The 16,025-nt window shown below is 41.9% G+C and overlaps 1 protein-coding gene across 1 annotated transcript; it reads left to right on the top strand.

The window, feature by feature from the left end:
- The first annotated feature begins 6,058 nt into the window (after positions 1-6,058).
- LOC147610823 (uncharacterized) lies at positions 6,059-8,107 on the top strand. Its single transcript, XM_086785430.1, has 2 exons — positions 6,059-7,265; positions 7,607-8,107. The coding sequence occupies exons 1-2, from the start codon at positions 6,344-6,346 to the stop codon at positions 7,690-7,692; spliced, it is 1,008 nt and encodes a 335-aa protein (XP_086641556.1). The 5' UTR covers positions 6,059-6,343; the 3' UTR covers positions 7,693-8,107.
- The last annotated feature ends 7,918 nt before the right edge of the window (positions 8,108-16,025 follow it).

Genomic DNA, 16,025 nt, shown 5'->3' with positions numbered 1-16,025 from the left:
GAGGCGGTATTTTATTGAATCCGAAATGGAAAAGGGATCAAGCCATGTGGCTTAATCCCAATTCTAGGTTTTGCCTTCTAAGCAAGAATCCCATGTGTGTGCATGCACACATGCCATGCGTGCAAGTGTGTAAAAATGTCATGCTCGCAAATGTGTGCGTGTGTGCACGTGTGGGTGTGCATATGAATGCATGCATGTGTGCAAGTGTGTGAAAATGTGAAAAATGCTCGCAGATGTGTGTTTATATGTGTGTGTGTGTGTGCATGTGTGTGTGTGTGTGCGTGCATATGAATGCATGCATGTGTGCACGTGTGTGAAAATGTGAAAAATCTACATGCTCACAATGTGTGTGTGTGTGTGCACGCACACACACATGCATATGACTACATGCATGTGTGCAAGTGTGTGAAAATGTGAAAAATCTACATGCTCGCAAACGAGTGCAAGTGTGTGAAGTAACAATGTGAAAAATCTACATGCTCACAAATGTGTGTGTGTGTGTGTGTGTGTGTGTGTGTGTGTGTTTGCACGTGCAAAGTTAGAGAATGTGTGAGAAGACTCTAGAAAGAGTAGTATGAGCACAATGAGGGATGTGGCATGTCGTGGTAGTAATGTGTCATATGCTTCATCCACCCCTTTCCACCTGCTTCATGATGTTTGTGTTTTCTCCACTAAGATCTTCAAAACACCATGTAAAGTGGCCTAGAAACTTTCTACAACCTACTTTATGAGACCACTTTCATGAGGTAAAGAGAAAACAAGAAACTAGTCACACCTTGCACTCACCATAATTGGAAAATTGGGTTTCAAAATTTTGAGTCGACAAGGTCAATGTTTTTTGTAATTATAACATACTTAAGTACATACATAATAGTGTAGAGCCAATGTCACACACATTTACAACTAGAAGGATGCTACATAGATAATGATACACATGGAGATAAAGTAGTTCACAAGGACTACTTATCGTAGAATTTAAATTTCAATGGTTGGAATTCTCATACTTTTTTTTAAATTACCATCCAAGTGTTATTATGTGTTAATGGTGGATAGATACACATAAATGATATCCAAAAAATCATGTGTAAGAGCAAAACCAAAACATTGAATGCTACTAACCAATAAACACACATTATGATAAGTAGGATGTAACCTTGTCTAGAAAATGAGAAAAAGGGAAGGGGTAGGAGGGGTGGAGGGGGGGTGCAAGTGCTTTGCAGGACAAGTTGCAAAACTCATGGTTGCCAACTCAACAGTAACTCTATTGAGGTTGTTAAGCAGCGCATTAAATCTATTTTGGAATTGTCTTGACATTCATGGAAACTCTCTACGTAGCAAGTGGCCACCACTAGTCTTGCTGCCCCACCGCAACTGCAACTGCAACCACAACCACTCTGGAAACTGGGCCATAGGATTTTTAAATTGGTTTCAACCATGTTGATTTTGTCTTGCATGGAAATTGGCCCTATGGCATTGGGGTTGGAGGCAATAAATGCCACACTTGTGGTTATGTGTTGCCATGTTTCGTGAGGCTGTAACTAATCATGATGGCGAGGGCTTGTTCATGCACACACATAAATGCAATGCTGTGGCAAATTTTTTGGTCACCAAGCGGCCAAACAAGTTGAAACTTGAAACGTGCAACTTGGGGCCAATTTCCACGCTGAGTGTGTGGTGGTGTGATGAGGCCATTTGCAGTCAAGAGAGGGCTAGTTTCCATGTCAGCAACAACCAATGGGAGTAGTTGCCAAAGGGGTTGTTAGAGTGGTAGCGAGACTAGTATCCACCATGTTCACTCAATTTATATGCTTGCATTATTCACCATAGGTTTTAATGGTGATAAGAAGCATTAAATGCTTATAAAAATGCATAACCTCTTTGCCACCCACCATGCAAAAAAACATAAGTAATCTCGTTGGTAGGGCCATTGTAGTAATAAAAAGTAGAAACTACTAGATAAATAGGTTGATCTTCAGCCGAGTTGGCCATTAGCGGATTTTAATTTAGATGCATTTTACGACGACCCATTTGGCTTGCCAGCTTGCTACTGGTTGTGCCCACCAACACAACCATGCCTTGCATCGAAACTAGGCCATATCTGCTCCTATGAATGATAGGCCAGTTCTAAAGCGTGAGTCTAATTTTTCAAAATCCGAATATATGTTTACTTTACAACCACAAACGAGATCTGTAACATACCTCCGAGTTTAACCAAGTTATGATTAAAGATAATCCTAAGTTTTGGATGTTACAGATTTCAGTAATGAATTTCAGTAGTTTTTTAGCAGTTTTTCAAAGCAAGCAATAATTCTAAGTGTTAAAATTAAGTGAAAATTTAAGATTGTATTTTCAATTAATTAGTATGCTCAAAGGAAACCTTTAAGTGTGTAGATGGACATGCAAATTGAAATTTGATAAAAAAGTAAAACGTGATCTATTTTTGGAGTCGACTTTCACATACAGCTGATTGTGGTGATTCCGCCAGCGTTGGGTTGTAGACCGCACATGTTCTTGTAATTTTAAGTACCCACATGACTAGTTTCTGATAACTATGTGCGAAGTTATTATACTTGTTGCAGGTTGCAACCCTGATAATAGATCTAAGAGGCTTGCCAAATCTACAAACAGCTCTTCCACAACTTCTGGAGAGTAGAGATGGATTCCCAATCAATCAAGACATCAGAAATATATCGGAGAAGTACACAAACACTCTTTTTATTATTTTACTTTAAATTCTTTTGAGATTAAATAAATAAATCGATAAGCATGTATATGAGAGAATCTGAGTTGAGGTATGGCACGCTTCACGGTTGAATTTATTAATTATAAATAATCAAACTAGTCTAAAGACTTATAGATTCTGGAGGTAAAGAATTAGAAGATAGAATATTTAACTAGTTTATGACTAGATTCTAGGTAAAACTTTTATTAGGAGCTATTTTACGAAGAGTTTATCTTTCCGTATGTTTAGAATCAGATGTTGAGGTAAACACGAAAGTTTTAGAGGACAAGAAACTCTACAAGAGTGTATGAGACTCTAGAAAGCCAAATCCCTTCTGATTTTGAGTTATTCGAGTGCAAAGTGGGGAACTTGGCTGTTTTTGATAGTTTTATGCTGGAAACACAACTTTGGCCCTTTCGTTGAATACCTTAGAACTCATTTTTAGAGAGCTATCACCAAGATAAGTTTTCTACAGCATTAGAAGTCTTAAAACTTTGTAGTTTTGACTTTTCTCTAATTCAAAATAGATTGGAAGATATTCGACATGAGGTTTTGAGATTTGGACCGGACATCCTTAGACAGGGAACGCCGGACAGAAAACGACATTTATGCCCTCTGGAAGCTATGTGGTAGAACCCAGAGAGGACGAGATTCAGAAAGAGGCATACCCGGGATAGCTGTAATGTCCAGTGTGGAGGTTGGGTGGATGAGCATTGGAGAAAGCCCTATATTGGCTGGATTTGGTCATTATGACCATGTTGTCGAGCATGGTGATGATAACAAAATCTTTGAGATAGACACATACATGGTTGATTGATTGAGATGCTATGCTTTAATTGAGAATGATTTATATTATGCGAATGTTTGTTTGAGATTATATGATTCTTTGCTTATGTGATAAGAATCTTGGATATGGCATGCATGCTTGTTTGCTATTTGAGAAGGTTGATTTGATTGTATTGCTATGTAGAAATAGCACGGTTAAGTGAGTTTTAATGTTTTCTTAGATTAAGTTGTACGATTAAGATATGGTACGATTTGGGACCGTCACAAGCTCAAAGAACTTTGTTGTCTTTGCATTTAAATTTTCCAATCTGGCAACCACTTGGAAATTTAGAGTTGCATGGAAACCACCCAAGGTGAGGTTACTATTGAGTTGGCAACAACTAGGCTTTTTGGCATGTCATGTAAAGGCTAAGGTGTTTACTTGAGGTTTTTGGCGAGGGAAGTTTTTGAGGCACAATAAGTAGAAAAAATTATTGGTATTCTATTCTCTCTCTAGGCTAGGCTGCTTCTCTCTCTCTAGCTCTCTCTTTGGCCTACCATGTAAAGGCCTTGGTGTTCACTTGAGGTTTTTGCTAGGGAATTTTTAGAGGAACAATAAGTGGCTAGGGGAAGTTTTCGAGGCACGATAAGTAGAAAAAAATATTGGTATCTTATTCTCTCTCTCTAGGCCAGGCCGCTTCTCTCTCTAAATATAGGCAGACCTTTGTGAACATCCAGATTCCATAGGAGGTACTCCTTGTTAACTGCGAAGCCAACCCAAAACGCTTTTAAAATGTGAAAATTGCCGGACAGAAATGCCCATTTTTTAAAAGGTGGCTGCCTTGTTCCAGGCTCCTGCAAATTCACTTACAACTGATTAGAAGCTGGCTGCAAGTTTCAACAGCGTGGAAATGGGCCCTTGGCTCCTGAAAGGCTGAATCCATGTTGCCTGGCAAGAAGTAGATTTCACTTTTTCCCCCCTGTAGCAACCTAAAGTGCCCTGGACGTTGATAGTTATTCTGTACTTCAGAATGCGGGCATGTGAACCTGGCTTCAACTGTGCATCGGCGGTGACCCCCGTTGTCGACGTGGAAACACAAGAGTGCGCAGTGGCCTCCGAATTTCTTTGCTGAATTTACACTTCGTAAAATTCTTTCCTTGCCGGCACTCGTGCCCACAATGAACACGAATTGCAGTGTTAAAAAAACGCACTAGTTGTGGCAACGCGTGAACAGCTCCTTGATTCAATGGCGACATTCTGTCAGGACGTTGGCAACGCGTTAGCGCACGCGACCTATCACGTGAAACAGTTGAATTTTTTCTCTTTCTGTTAAAAAAAGAAGACGCTTAGACAACTTCCCTAAATTCGCAATTAAAATAGTTTCAAATTTGTTGGTTTTTTTACATGATGGAAATTTAAAGTACACTACTCACACACTAGATGCCATGGCTCGCACTCACAGGGATAGATTTGAACCCATCACTTAAAGCACTCTCAAACTCTTTCTTTTACCACTATATTTTAAAATTTAGGTGTTAGAATTTGACTTTATTTTCGCGAAAAAAAATGGCACCGAAAATACCGGTGATGGAAAAATAAGGGTGTTTATAGACTTGCCCTAGATTTCAAGGGCATCCATGGACTGGGCTCAGGGAGACTCCCCATCCGTATGGAACTTTCAGTTAATAGATGTAATAGATTGTAAGCTGGTTTTGCAAGGATCACAAATGGTTTTGGTAGGGGTCATGGTTATTTCTTGCCCAAGAGCTAGAATTCAAGGTGCTTAGCATAACTCTTAGATGGGTTGAAAAACCCACTGCTACCTTCCAGCACAGGCAACCGGCCTCCAATGGCCAACAGGTGAATAGCTGCTCGATACACTAAACTCGATTACCCCGGCTCGAGTCCCTTTGGAACATAGTTGCTTTTTCATGGTTGTCACCCTAGTTTTTGAGCATTTTGGCCTTGCAAAATTTTAAAATGCCTTTTAAAAACGACACCATCAAAGATCAGGCATGCGAGTCTTGAGTCTGGACTCTGCATGGTCGCCACGTGTTACTAAGCTCTCATGAATGGTCCACACGTGTAACTAGCTGATTAAATGATCATTAGCGAAATATTAAGAACGAAAATCTAGAGCTACAGAAATCAGAAAGTGATATTATGGACCGTGGACCTGTAGCCTGTGGGAGGTAGGTGAGACTCAGCAGAGGGTATCTATGACGGAATCTCTGACACGTAGGACTACAACCGTCAACGTGGCACGCAGGCCCCACTCAAATTATGGTCGAAGCTGTTGATTATATGTTCGTTGAGAGAGTAGTGACGTGGAGAAAGGGAAAGGGGCCCACAGGCATGTGGGGATGCCGGCCACAGACTGGCAGGACCAGATCTGACATTTGATGGAGAAAAGCGTTTGGGACAAGATGGGGCGGGTGCGGCGTTTGAGACGTTTAGGCCGTGCAGGGCGCAGGGCGCTATGGCCAGGCCTAGGACGGATGGGGCTGGTAAGTCTCTCTCTCTCTCTCTCTCTCTCTCTCATATATATGCATAGAGCTACTCGATTGAGCAGCATGATAGCATTTGCTGGGCGGGGGCGAAGCGCCCTCCCCTGAGTGACGCTCTACTAACAGTTCAAACTACTTCTCTGCTCTTAACAGTAGCTTACCCTAACCCTTGCATGAAGGTGTTTCGCTCCGTTAGCTCTCTCTACACACTCTAGTTGCATGTTCATGGTTGATCTCTCTCTCTCTCTCTCTCTGTGTGTCTGTGTCTGTGTCTGTGTCTCCATCTCCCCCCCTTTTCTCCTCTGAAGCCCCTATACTCTACTAGCAGTATCTCACCAGGTCCTGGGAATGAAAGAGAAGCCGTCTTCGCTCCTTGCCCCCCTCTCTGACTCCCTCCCTTCTTCCCCTCCTCCCCCTCGCCGCACCTTGAGCTCCCCTGAACAGGAGTTCTACCTCGCAGACGCCACCCCCTTTGAGGAGAGAGAGCTCATGGACGTCTGCTCCTTCGTCCACAATGATGACCTTGCCGAGATTGTGAAGATCACGGAACCCTCCAAGCCTTTCGCTGGGTTTGGGTCGTACCGCCAGAGGCATGGGGACGCTGCATACGCTAGACGCAGCTCTGGTGGCGCAGGTAGCCGGTTTTCATCGGAGGCGCCTGCGAAGCTCGGTTGCGGGAATAGCCTCCGTTCTGTTAAATGCTCCATAACAGGAGGAAAGGGAGCATCGCCCTCTTGTCCCATTGACATTACCAACGAATGCCCTGGCTCTACAGAGTGCAAGGCACAGAGCAGGCTGGGCAAACAACACTCCTTCTCGTCGGACATTGACAGGGAAGAGGCGTGGGAACGCAAGAGAGAACTTTACGTGATGGATGAGCTTTGCAGCCGCGCCCAACAAACTTCCGGCGGCGGCGCAGAAGGCCATTGCAACCGGACGGTTGCAAGGAGTGTTTCTGACTGCGGCGAAAGGTCTTGGCCTGCCGGAAAGCCCTCGCTGAAGACCAGAACAAGGAGCTTGACTGATGAGGACTTGGAGGAGCTCAGGGGTTGCATTGATCTGGGATTTGGATTCAGCTCTGGTGAGGATTGTGACCTGCAGAGTACCCTGCCCGCCCTGGAGCTCTATTATGCGATCAACCGGCAGTACAATGACATCAAAAGCCGCTCGTCGCCTGTGTCCCCTCTGGACGGGGTTTCACTGTACAGGTCGTCGAGTGGAGAGAGCCCTTGCAGCCCTGTCAGCGACTCTTGGAGAATATCTAGTCCTGGTATGTCTCATGTTAGCCATTCTTTTTGTCTAAGGATAGCTCCTGTATACATCTGCAGAGAGGGTTCACGCAATCAGCTGTTATGGCACTGTGTTCCCGCATTGGATCTGCATTATAGGCTTCAGCCCATCTAACCTATTTAAATAAGCTCCTCTTCAACCATCTCTAGGAAGTCTCTTATTCTACCAGGTTACGCCACTAAATGCTTCTGAGCTGTATTCCCTGGTGCATGCTTGTGGCACTTGATGTTGCCGGTCCAGACAGGTGGAATCGAAGGCCTGAATTAAAAGTATTGGATGTTAATGTGCAGTCATTTCTGACACTCTGCTTGTTCATTTCAGGTGACCATCCCAGCCAAGTTAAAACGCGGTTGCGCCATTGGGCTCAGGCAGTTGCGTGTTCCGTTAAGCAAGGTTTCAGTTTGTAGAGAGAACACCTCACTATCTTGAAGGCGTGCATCACAAGCCTACTGTGAATAGTCGGAGTAATGGGCCTTGTTTTGGGTGTAATAATGTAGCTGACAGCTGACCTTTTTTTTCGTATTCGTACTTGGGTGTGGGGAGATCTGTCAGGCTAATAGTGTCTTAGGCTAATATTATCCTAGTTCGGTACATAATTGTTCTAGTGCATGGAGCTGACTGCTAACATGGATTGGGCGGGAAGGGAGACTGCATTGCTTGGAATGTAGGCAGGGCATCTCCTACCGAACGTTTGTTTTGAGTGGTTTCGTCGCCTTCGAGTTGGTGCTAATGCGGGATGCTAATTATTCATTGTATGAACTGTTCTCCAAATTTATGGCACCCAGTTGGAGTTCTGCTTCATTATTTTGTGAATTCTGTTCTCATCATTTTTTCATGACTTGATTGACTTCATGACTCGTTGAATTCAAATGTGTCTAGATTTTACTTTCGGTCGTGAAGTAAATTAACTGTTGCACGATGGAAGCATATATCTTCAAGAGCATACACGATACATCTAGTAGTATACAAGGGAAGTGAATAACTAGTGCACATGAAAGTAAAAAACTAGTGTAGATGGAAGCATACATTTTCAAGAACATACTATTGCAGTCCTGGCTATCTAGTTCATAGGATGGCATGGATTAGATAGGGAAAAACGGTCTAAGCTAATCAATATAGCCTGAAAAAGCATCTTCAGCAGGTTCCTTTCTCTTGCATTGAGAGGTGTCACGTGCTTTAGTGTCAGAGGGGGTGGTTGCTTTGAAGAGGAGGAAGAAGCATGCACCTACATTATCATTATTATGGACAATCACACTACTTTATCAAGTGCGCCATATGGCGGGTGGCATCTGCAGGAGAAACAGCCAACACACACCTTCCTTGTCTTAATAGAGAACCTTGTTTGACAGAGGTCAGCTGCTTCCTAGGGTTTCACCACTAAGACTGTGCTGATAGCAGGTCTGCAGCTGGGATATCATGTCAGATGGGATATGAATCATCTTTTGTGTGGGAGGAAGAGAGATGGGACCAAATCTGTGGGCTGATAAATAGGGAAGAGTTGTAGGCTTTTGATGAGATTTGAGCTGGTCTGGTGGCAGATGTCTAAGCTCAAAGTTTGAGTGGCATGAAAATATTTTAAAACTCTGAAATAGAGTTTTACACGAAAAAAATAAAATAGGGGTGTTTCACAAAAAAATCTCACTAATGTAAAAGCTTCACAAATGTACTTTCCATTGATATTCTTAACCTGGTCCCTTGTCATTCATTTTTTAAACATCTCTCTTCGCACCTCAGAATTGCATTTACTTTCAATATTGAAACATGGCATTACTCTTATCATGTTTCATCCATTGCCAAATTTTGTTGCCCGTAAGTAGAAAGATTCTAGACCTTTATAGTGAGTCAATGGCCATGAAACGTTCATGATTTATTTATTTTTTGTATTGCGAGGGTTATTTTAGAGACGGGAATGATTGACCACATGCCATTAGGCATGCGGGAGAAGAGGGAAGGTATTGAACCCAAATTGTGCGTGGTATAGGGCAAGAACACTTACCACTAGACCATTCCCCACCTCGAATCACCCATGTTTTGTGCACAAGAATCAAATAGAAAATAGGTCTTTTATAATTTTAGAAACAATGTCTCTCCCTTGTTGACGGTGTGGAGTCTACGTGGGCTTGACTGTGAATTTGTTTCTTTGTAATTGACCAAGTATATTTTGCAAGCCACTTCCTTGATCAAGTGAAAGTGTTGAAGTCTAGATTATCAAGTCTATTTGTGGCTTGACTGCAATCTTTCTTTCTTTGTATTTGATCGAGAATAGCCTGCAAGCTATTCTTGATCAAGTGAAATTGTTTTAATTGTAGGTGTTCAATTGTTCGTTTTGTGAGTAGAAATACATAACATTTTACATGATTATTGGGTCTTTTGCAATGTATCTCCTCAATGGAGATGAGGTACATACCAATTCACGAGTCACATGTTAATAGTAAGATGGAGAGAGTTTTGAGTTAGAGAACGGGTGAGAGAGAGAGAGAGAGAGAGAGAGAGAGAGAGACGGGGGTAATTAGAAACTTAAATACTTAACATGGGTGATTACAAAGAAATGGAAGATACAAAATATCTCACGAGAAAAGAGAATTTATTTGATTTAAAATCATAGTTGGACATTCAATTACAAACCATATGTACAAAGAAAAATCAATACCACAATGCATGAAAAGAGATTGTCACTAGAATGCGTCTCTCCCTCCTCATCACCATAGAAGTTTTGCTTCTGTCTTAAGGAAGTGAATGTACTATAACAGCGTCGTGAAGCATGAATATGCTTGTAAGTTAGGTAGCTAGATCCTGTGGTGGATACATGGATCTATTGAATATGCTTGTAAAAGGAGCGATGACTGCACACAACAGAAAAGCGTTGCACATGGCAAAGAAAAAATCAGTTGAAACGACAGATATGTATGCCAACGAGAAGATCGAAGTACATAGTCAAAGTCCAAAAAATATTGCATGGAATCTCTATTCTTTGCACCAGACACAAGATAAGATGTGGGATGTACCATGCCTTTGTTAATGTATTACTAACCCTTTGTTGTTGCGTTGAGGTTGTCGTGCAATTCCTTTCTTGTAGTTTTCAGTCATCACTTTACCCATGTGGGCATCACCTTGAAGACCTCACGGATGGATTCCATGCTTCTTCATGTGATACGTCATCGAGACACTCTTGAAGCGCTTACAATCAAGCTTTGAAAAATCATTGTGCCAATGACCCCCATATTTTCTTTTTGTGGTCGTGCTTGCATTAGTCTATCATGATATGGTTGAAGGCTAGGGTGACGAACACACATTCACATGCACATGCACATGCACATACACATGCATATACATCCTCTATCATCACCTTCTCACCTTGACGATCCTCATCTTTCAAAGTATTAGGACTATGTGTTACTACACAAGAGCTGAAGTGGAAGACCCACTGTCTATGGTAGCACTTTTTTCTCCCTCTTCCATATCTTATGACAGGAAGAGGTTCCTCCTTTAGAAGAGGGATAGAACATGGTTCTCCCTCTTCTAAGTCTATGAGAGGAAGAGGTTTCTCCTCTACAAGAGGGGTAGCATATGGTTCTCTCTCTTCTAAGTCTATAAGAGGAAGAGGTTACTCCTTTAGAAGAAGGGTGCCTCAAAGTGGAACTGTAGGTGTTAGCAAGAGTACTGTGGTGTGTGTCTCCAAGAGTGGTATTTAACAGGCCCCCACCAAGAAGTGGTATTATGCTCTCTACAAAATGCCTCTTCAAGTTTCATTAATAGGCCTCTCTGAAACTTAGGTTGCATGTAGGTCTTGACCATGAGCATGCAAGGCTTTGAAGTCCTAGAGGAAGTCAGATTTACACAGATGTCGACTTTGAAAGCTTGTGGGCAAGTTGATCCCTTTCGACTAAGGGTAGGCACTACCTAGTTGATACTTTGTTGAAAAAAATGTTACTATGTTTCTACATTTTCTGGGTAATGAACACAATGGTCTTCTTGGATATTGTAGAAGGCTACACTTCATAGTTTAGGGTGACAACTAGTGATTAAACCAAGGACCAATTAGCAAAAATAGTGGGCTTAAATAAGCCTCAATACAAGGCTTATAAAGGACCTTAGTAAAGGACTTGGAGAAGGCTTGAAATGGGCCCCCATGGCCTATAAAAAACCCTCCAATCCAGCGTATTATAGGAACATGAAAAGCACTAACATGCAAGAACTTAATCTCTATGCATTCTAACACACTTGCACTGTTGCGAAATTTGCACCCAACTTAACAAATCCCCTACAAGTGCACTCATGAAGGAGATTGTACTGAGAGGAGGCTGAGTAAACAAAGCACAATGTAAAAGCCACTTGCATAGCAATACAAAAACTCTATAACTCCCCACAAGACGGTGGCAATGCTTCTATGTGAGGGGGACCCTAAAACGACTATGTGTCCCACCAACCATCTCCTCAACCCTTGAAGCGTTGACATAGATTGCCATCCACAAGTTTACACTCGAACTTCTTGTCAAATCCTAATCATACTTCTACGTCCAACTGCACGAAAGAAATATCTGCTTTTTTGGTAACGCTCGCACACTAAGAAGTCTATACATCAACATCCATGCAAGACATAGCCCTTCTTTTTCCATCAATGCAGCCCCAAGCAAAAGTTGTAGTGTAACCAAGGTACACCACAAGCCTCAAGGTATTAAAAAGTAAGCACCTCAATCTCAAAAGACCTTCTTCCCGTTACTCTAGAGGTGGCCCGGTGGGTAGAGAAGCAACTACTTCAACCCACCTCGCGAGTCACTAGGCTAGATGATGGCTATTCGCTTGACCCAGCTACCCCATGTGAACGGAACCGCATGGGCTTGAAGAAGTTATTGATTGCCACTTTTGCTGTTCCGTGGAAACATGCCCTTACGCCGCGGGCTTGCTACATGACATAAGCCCGTATTCTTCTTGAAGACCCTCTTCCCGTGACATTAGAGGTGGGTAGAGAAGCAAGGGCTATTCGCGTGATGCAACTACCCCATGTGAACGGAACTTATTGAGAACTACTCATTGCCACTTTTGCCTGTTCCGTGGAAACAGGCCCTTACGCCGCCCACCGATTCCCCCATGTTAGATACGCCTTGTTGGATAAAAGCCCGTATTTAGTAATTACATTTCCACAAAATATTCTTGGCCAATCGCGAGATGCAGGCGCCCGTGATTGGTGCTTCCCCGGGATGCTGATTGGCTTCTGTTTGAGGACCTGGTTTTGTTGCAGACTCTGCGCCGCCATCCTACGCTTTGCTTGCCGCTTGTATCCGAGTCCCGACACAGTTTTATGATGATTTTTGGAGTTGGCAGTTTTTTTTTAATTTTTAATGTAATATGGCCCACCGGCCACCACAACGCCACTTTTTTGCAAGTTGCAGGTTGCAGCGGCGCAGCCTGGGCCCTGCAGGTTCTGAAAAATACCTTCATATTTTTTTTTTGGAAATTTTATTTATCGGACATCCATGCAGGGCTGAAAATGGAAGACCTCCCTTGGTATTTCTTTTAAAGACCAAACTGAAGCTTGGTCTTCCACCTTGATATTCTTCTATACACCTTGAGTTTGTCTACAAAGTTTTATGATTCTGCTTTGAGAACTCTCTTTCACATGCGGCGGTGCTCACCAGAACCACAAGTAGTGCTTGCCAAAGCTTCATGAGATTTGGATAAGATTAAACCCACCCAGTTTCACCATGACAATGTCCCCATGCTTTGTGGAAAGTAAAGCTTTGATTTACTTGGTACAATGTGAGACAAAAACAATCCACTTCAAACTCACATTGCATTATTGCATCTATAAGCTTACTCCCTTGAACACCAAACTTTGTACATAATCGATCCATAAATCCCTTGTGTGTTTGACCTCGAACACGAACATCCTTCTCATAGGTAGAAGGAGAAAAAGGTTTGCCCGCATTGAAAAGAGGCAAATCGGTAAATCTAACATTTATTCCATTGATTAATTTACTAACAAATGCATTGGCTGTTGAGATATCGAGCGGACACTGATGACCCGCCTGGGGGATAGGCCCCACACTTACACCACTGGCATGGTTGGTGAGATCATGGGTGATATGCGGCCAGTGGGATGACAGGCTGTGTGACAGCCATTCTAGAGATTGACATAGTTATAGCGCCAGCTCATTTAGTTTGGTTCACACTATAGAGAACCTTAGTATGTATTTGGTTGTTGAGTACTTAGTGTACTCTTATCTTTGTATATGGTGTGTTGAGTGTTGTGTGAAGAAGAAGAAGATTTTCAGCCTCTCACCTTGTGTGTTCTCTTTTAGGGCTTTGTGAGTGTGTGTTGCAAGAGCTCAAGCTCTCTTCTCCCCTACATCTTTTCATGGTATCAGAGCCTGGTTCATGCTAAGGACTAAGCTGGAATCAAGAGAAGCACAGGAAGCGGTACGAGGACAACTATTTTGTCCTATAGGACAAAAATTTCGGGCCGAAAATGCGTTTCGGGTGCGTTAGGACCTTTGTTTTTTAGAAAGCAGGCGATTTCGAGCACTATGGATAAGTCATTGTTTCTATGCAGAACTCTGTTTTAAGAACTGCAAGAAGACATATTGGTTGTGCAGACATTGTGTGTGCTGCAAGGAGGTCAACAGTTGCCATTGGGTGTATGTATGCACATTGAGGTCACTGGTTGTGACATTTGAGTGTAGTACAGTACCGCTGCAGAAAATACAGCAGTTTACGAAGGACAAACTAGAGTGCTGTTTCTGGTAAATTTGTGTGTCTGGCAAGATGTCAAATGATGGCATAAACCAGATTGTTGCTGAGAATCTTGATAAAAACAACTTCCATGCTTGGAGATTCAGGTTGACAAATTTCCTTATGGGAAAGGGTTACTAGGACTACATAGAAGGTGAGCATGAAGAGGCACCGGAGATACCGGAGATCAATCCGACTGCTACAGAAGTGAAAGACTTCAAGGATTGGAACCAAGGAGCCAAAAAAGTTATGTATTGGCTCTCTATCAGTATACAGGACACCATGATTGGGCACATACGAAATAGAAAGTAATACAAGAAGCTTTCTATACATCTTGTGTTCTCTCTATGGTGTCTTCATGATGATTCAGTAAGTTTATGCTTGTTCATTCTTTTATACTTTGCTCTCCTCTTGTTTCCATTGCTTCCGTTGTTGCATGCTCTAGATACCCATGATTCTTAACAAAAGTGTGTTCACATCATTGAGGACACTTGATTGGACTCCAGACTAACTCTGAAATATCCAACAGACCCCCCTTCGGAGTGATGGTGGAGTTCCATGCATTACCTTTTCAATAGTCCCGTACACCAACACAAGCAAAGACACAAGACATGGTCCCTCACTTCAAACTTAGAGGCTAGTAAGCATGGCTCAAAAGGCTCAGAGGCTCAACAAGCATGGCTCAAAGGCTTAGCGAGCATTGTCTTTGCGAAAGACTCAGAGGAGGTTAGGTCCTACTCGGGGAACACAGACAACTTACATATCGGCATACCAAAACAACCGCAACCCCCTGCTCCTAAAGTAGGGGAAAAAAGGGAATGATAGAGAGAATCCTTTTATAGAATTAAGGCGTCAGGGATCCAAAATATATAACTTAGATTTTGGGTGAGACTACCCGGGTAGAGTACCCTTGACTCAAACATAATGGGAACTAGAAGGCCCAATCATAATTTTCCTCTTTAAGAGAAAGATTCTCCATTGTTGGTGCACTGAGATAACTGTGAATGTCTTTTCTTTAGGTTCATGATCTTCTTCTTCATTATCAATCGTAAGGTTTGCATGCTCCTTTTTCTACTCTTATGCCATTTTCTTTTGAGGCACTTTTGTTCTATGTGACCAAGCATCTTATAATAATTGCACTTGATTGGCTTCCCCCCCTTTTCTTGCCTTTCCATTTGATTGCCATAGCACTGTCTAAATCAAATATCTTTGTACCTTGCTACTTAAGACAACGGTCTTCTTCTATTAACACTGAAAGCATGTCATCCAACATGTCTTGCTGCTTTACCAAAAGAATCTCAAATTTATGTGACTATAAGATTATTTTACCATGATATAATCTTCATTAGATCATTGATCTCCACATGTTGATTAGAACCCTACTCTAAAATATGTAAAATGATTCTTATCAATTACCCATTATTAGAACCCTACACTAAAATATGTTAAACCATTATTATCAATTAGCCACCATGATGGATCCTCCCATTGCTGCTTTTTAAAAACCAATGAGTATTGTTGATTGTTAAAGCCCACAAAATATGTAGAGAAACATAAGTTTTTATTGGAATTTTATCCGGCCCAACTAGAAAATGTGCAAGAGCCTAAACTGGGTAAAACGGGTTGTGTAAATTTAAGCCTAAATGCACCCGACTACAAGCTTGATAGTCATTGATGCATGTAATCAATGCTTACCAAAAAACATTATGCATTCATTGGTATTAAGGTATGATATATTACATCAACAAAGCTATGGTGCTTACTTATCAAAAGAATCTACTATCACTAATCACTTACCTGATCATTACTTTAACCATAAAAAGAACAATAAACATTTGCCGAATTGATAAATACAAATTAGAAAAAAATATTTGTCACACTCAAAACATTCCATCCTACTTAAGAATAAATACTCACAACAAAACGTTCCATCCTACTTCACACCCAAAGCATTCCATCCTACTAAAAATCTAATATTATCCTTAATCTAAAACACTAAGGTCTTCCCCTA

This window comes from Cibotium barometz, chromosome 48 (genome assembly GCF_041138505.1).
Source record: "Cibotium barometz isolate CiBa-2024 chromosome 48, ASM4113850v1, whole genome shotgun sequence".
Taxonomy (NCBI): domain Eukaryota; kingdom Viridiplantae; phylum Streptophyta; class Polypodiopsida; order Cyatheales; family Cibotiaceae; genus Cibotium; species Cibotium barometz.
Note: the sequence above shows the minus strand (reverse complement) of the source record. Positions and strands in the feature narration are given on the sequence as shown.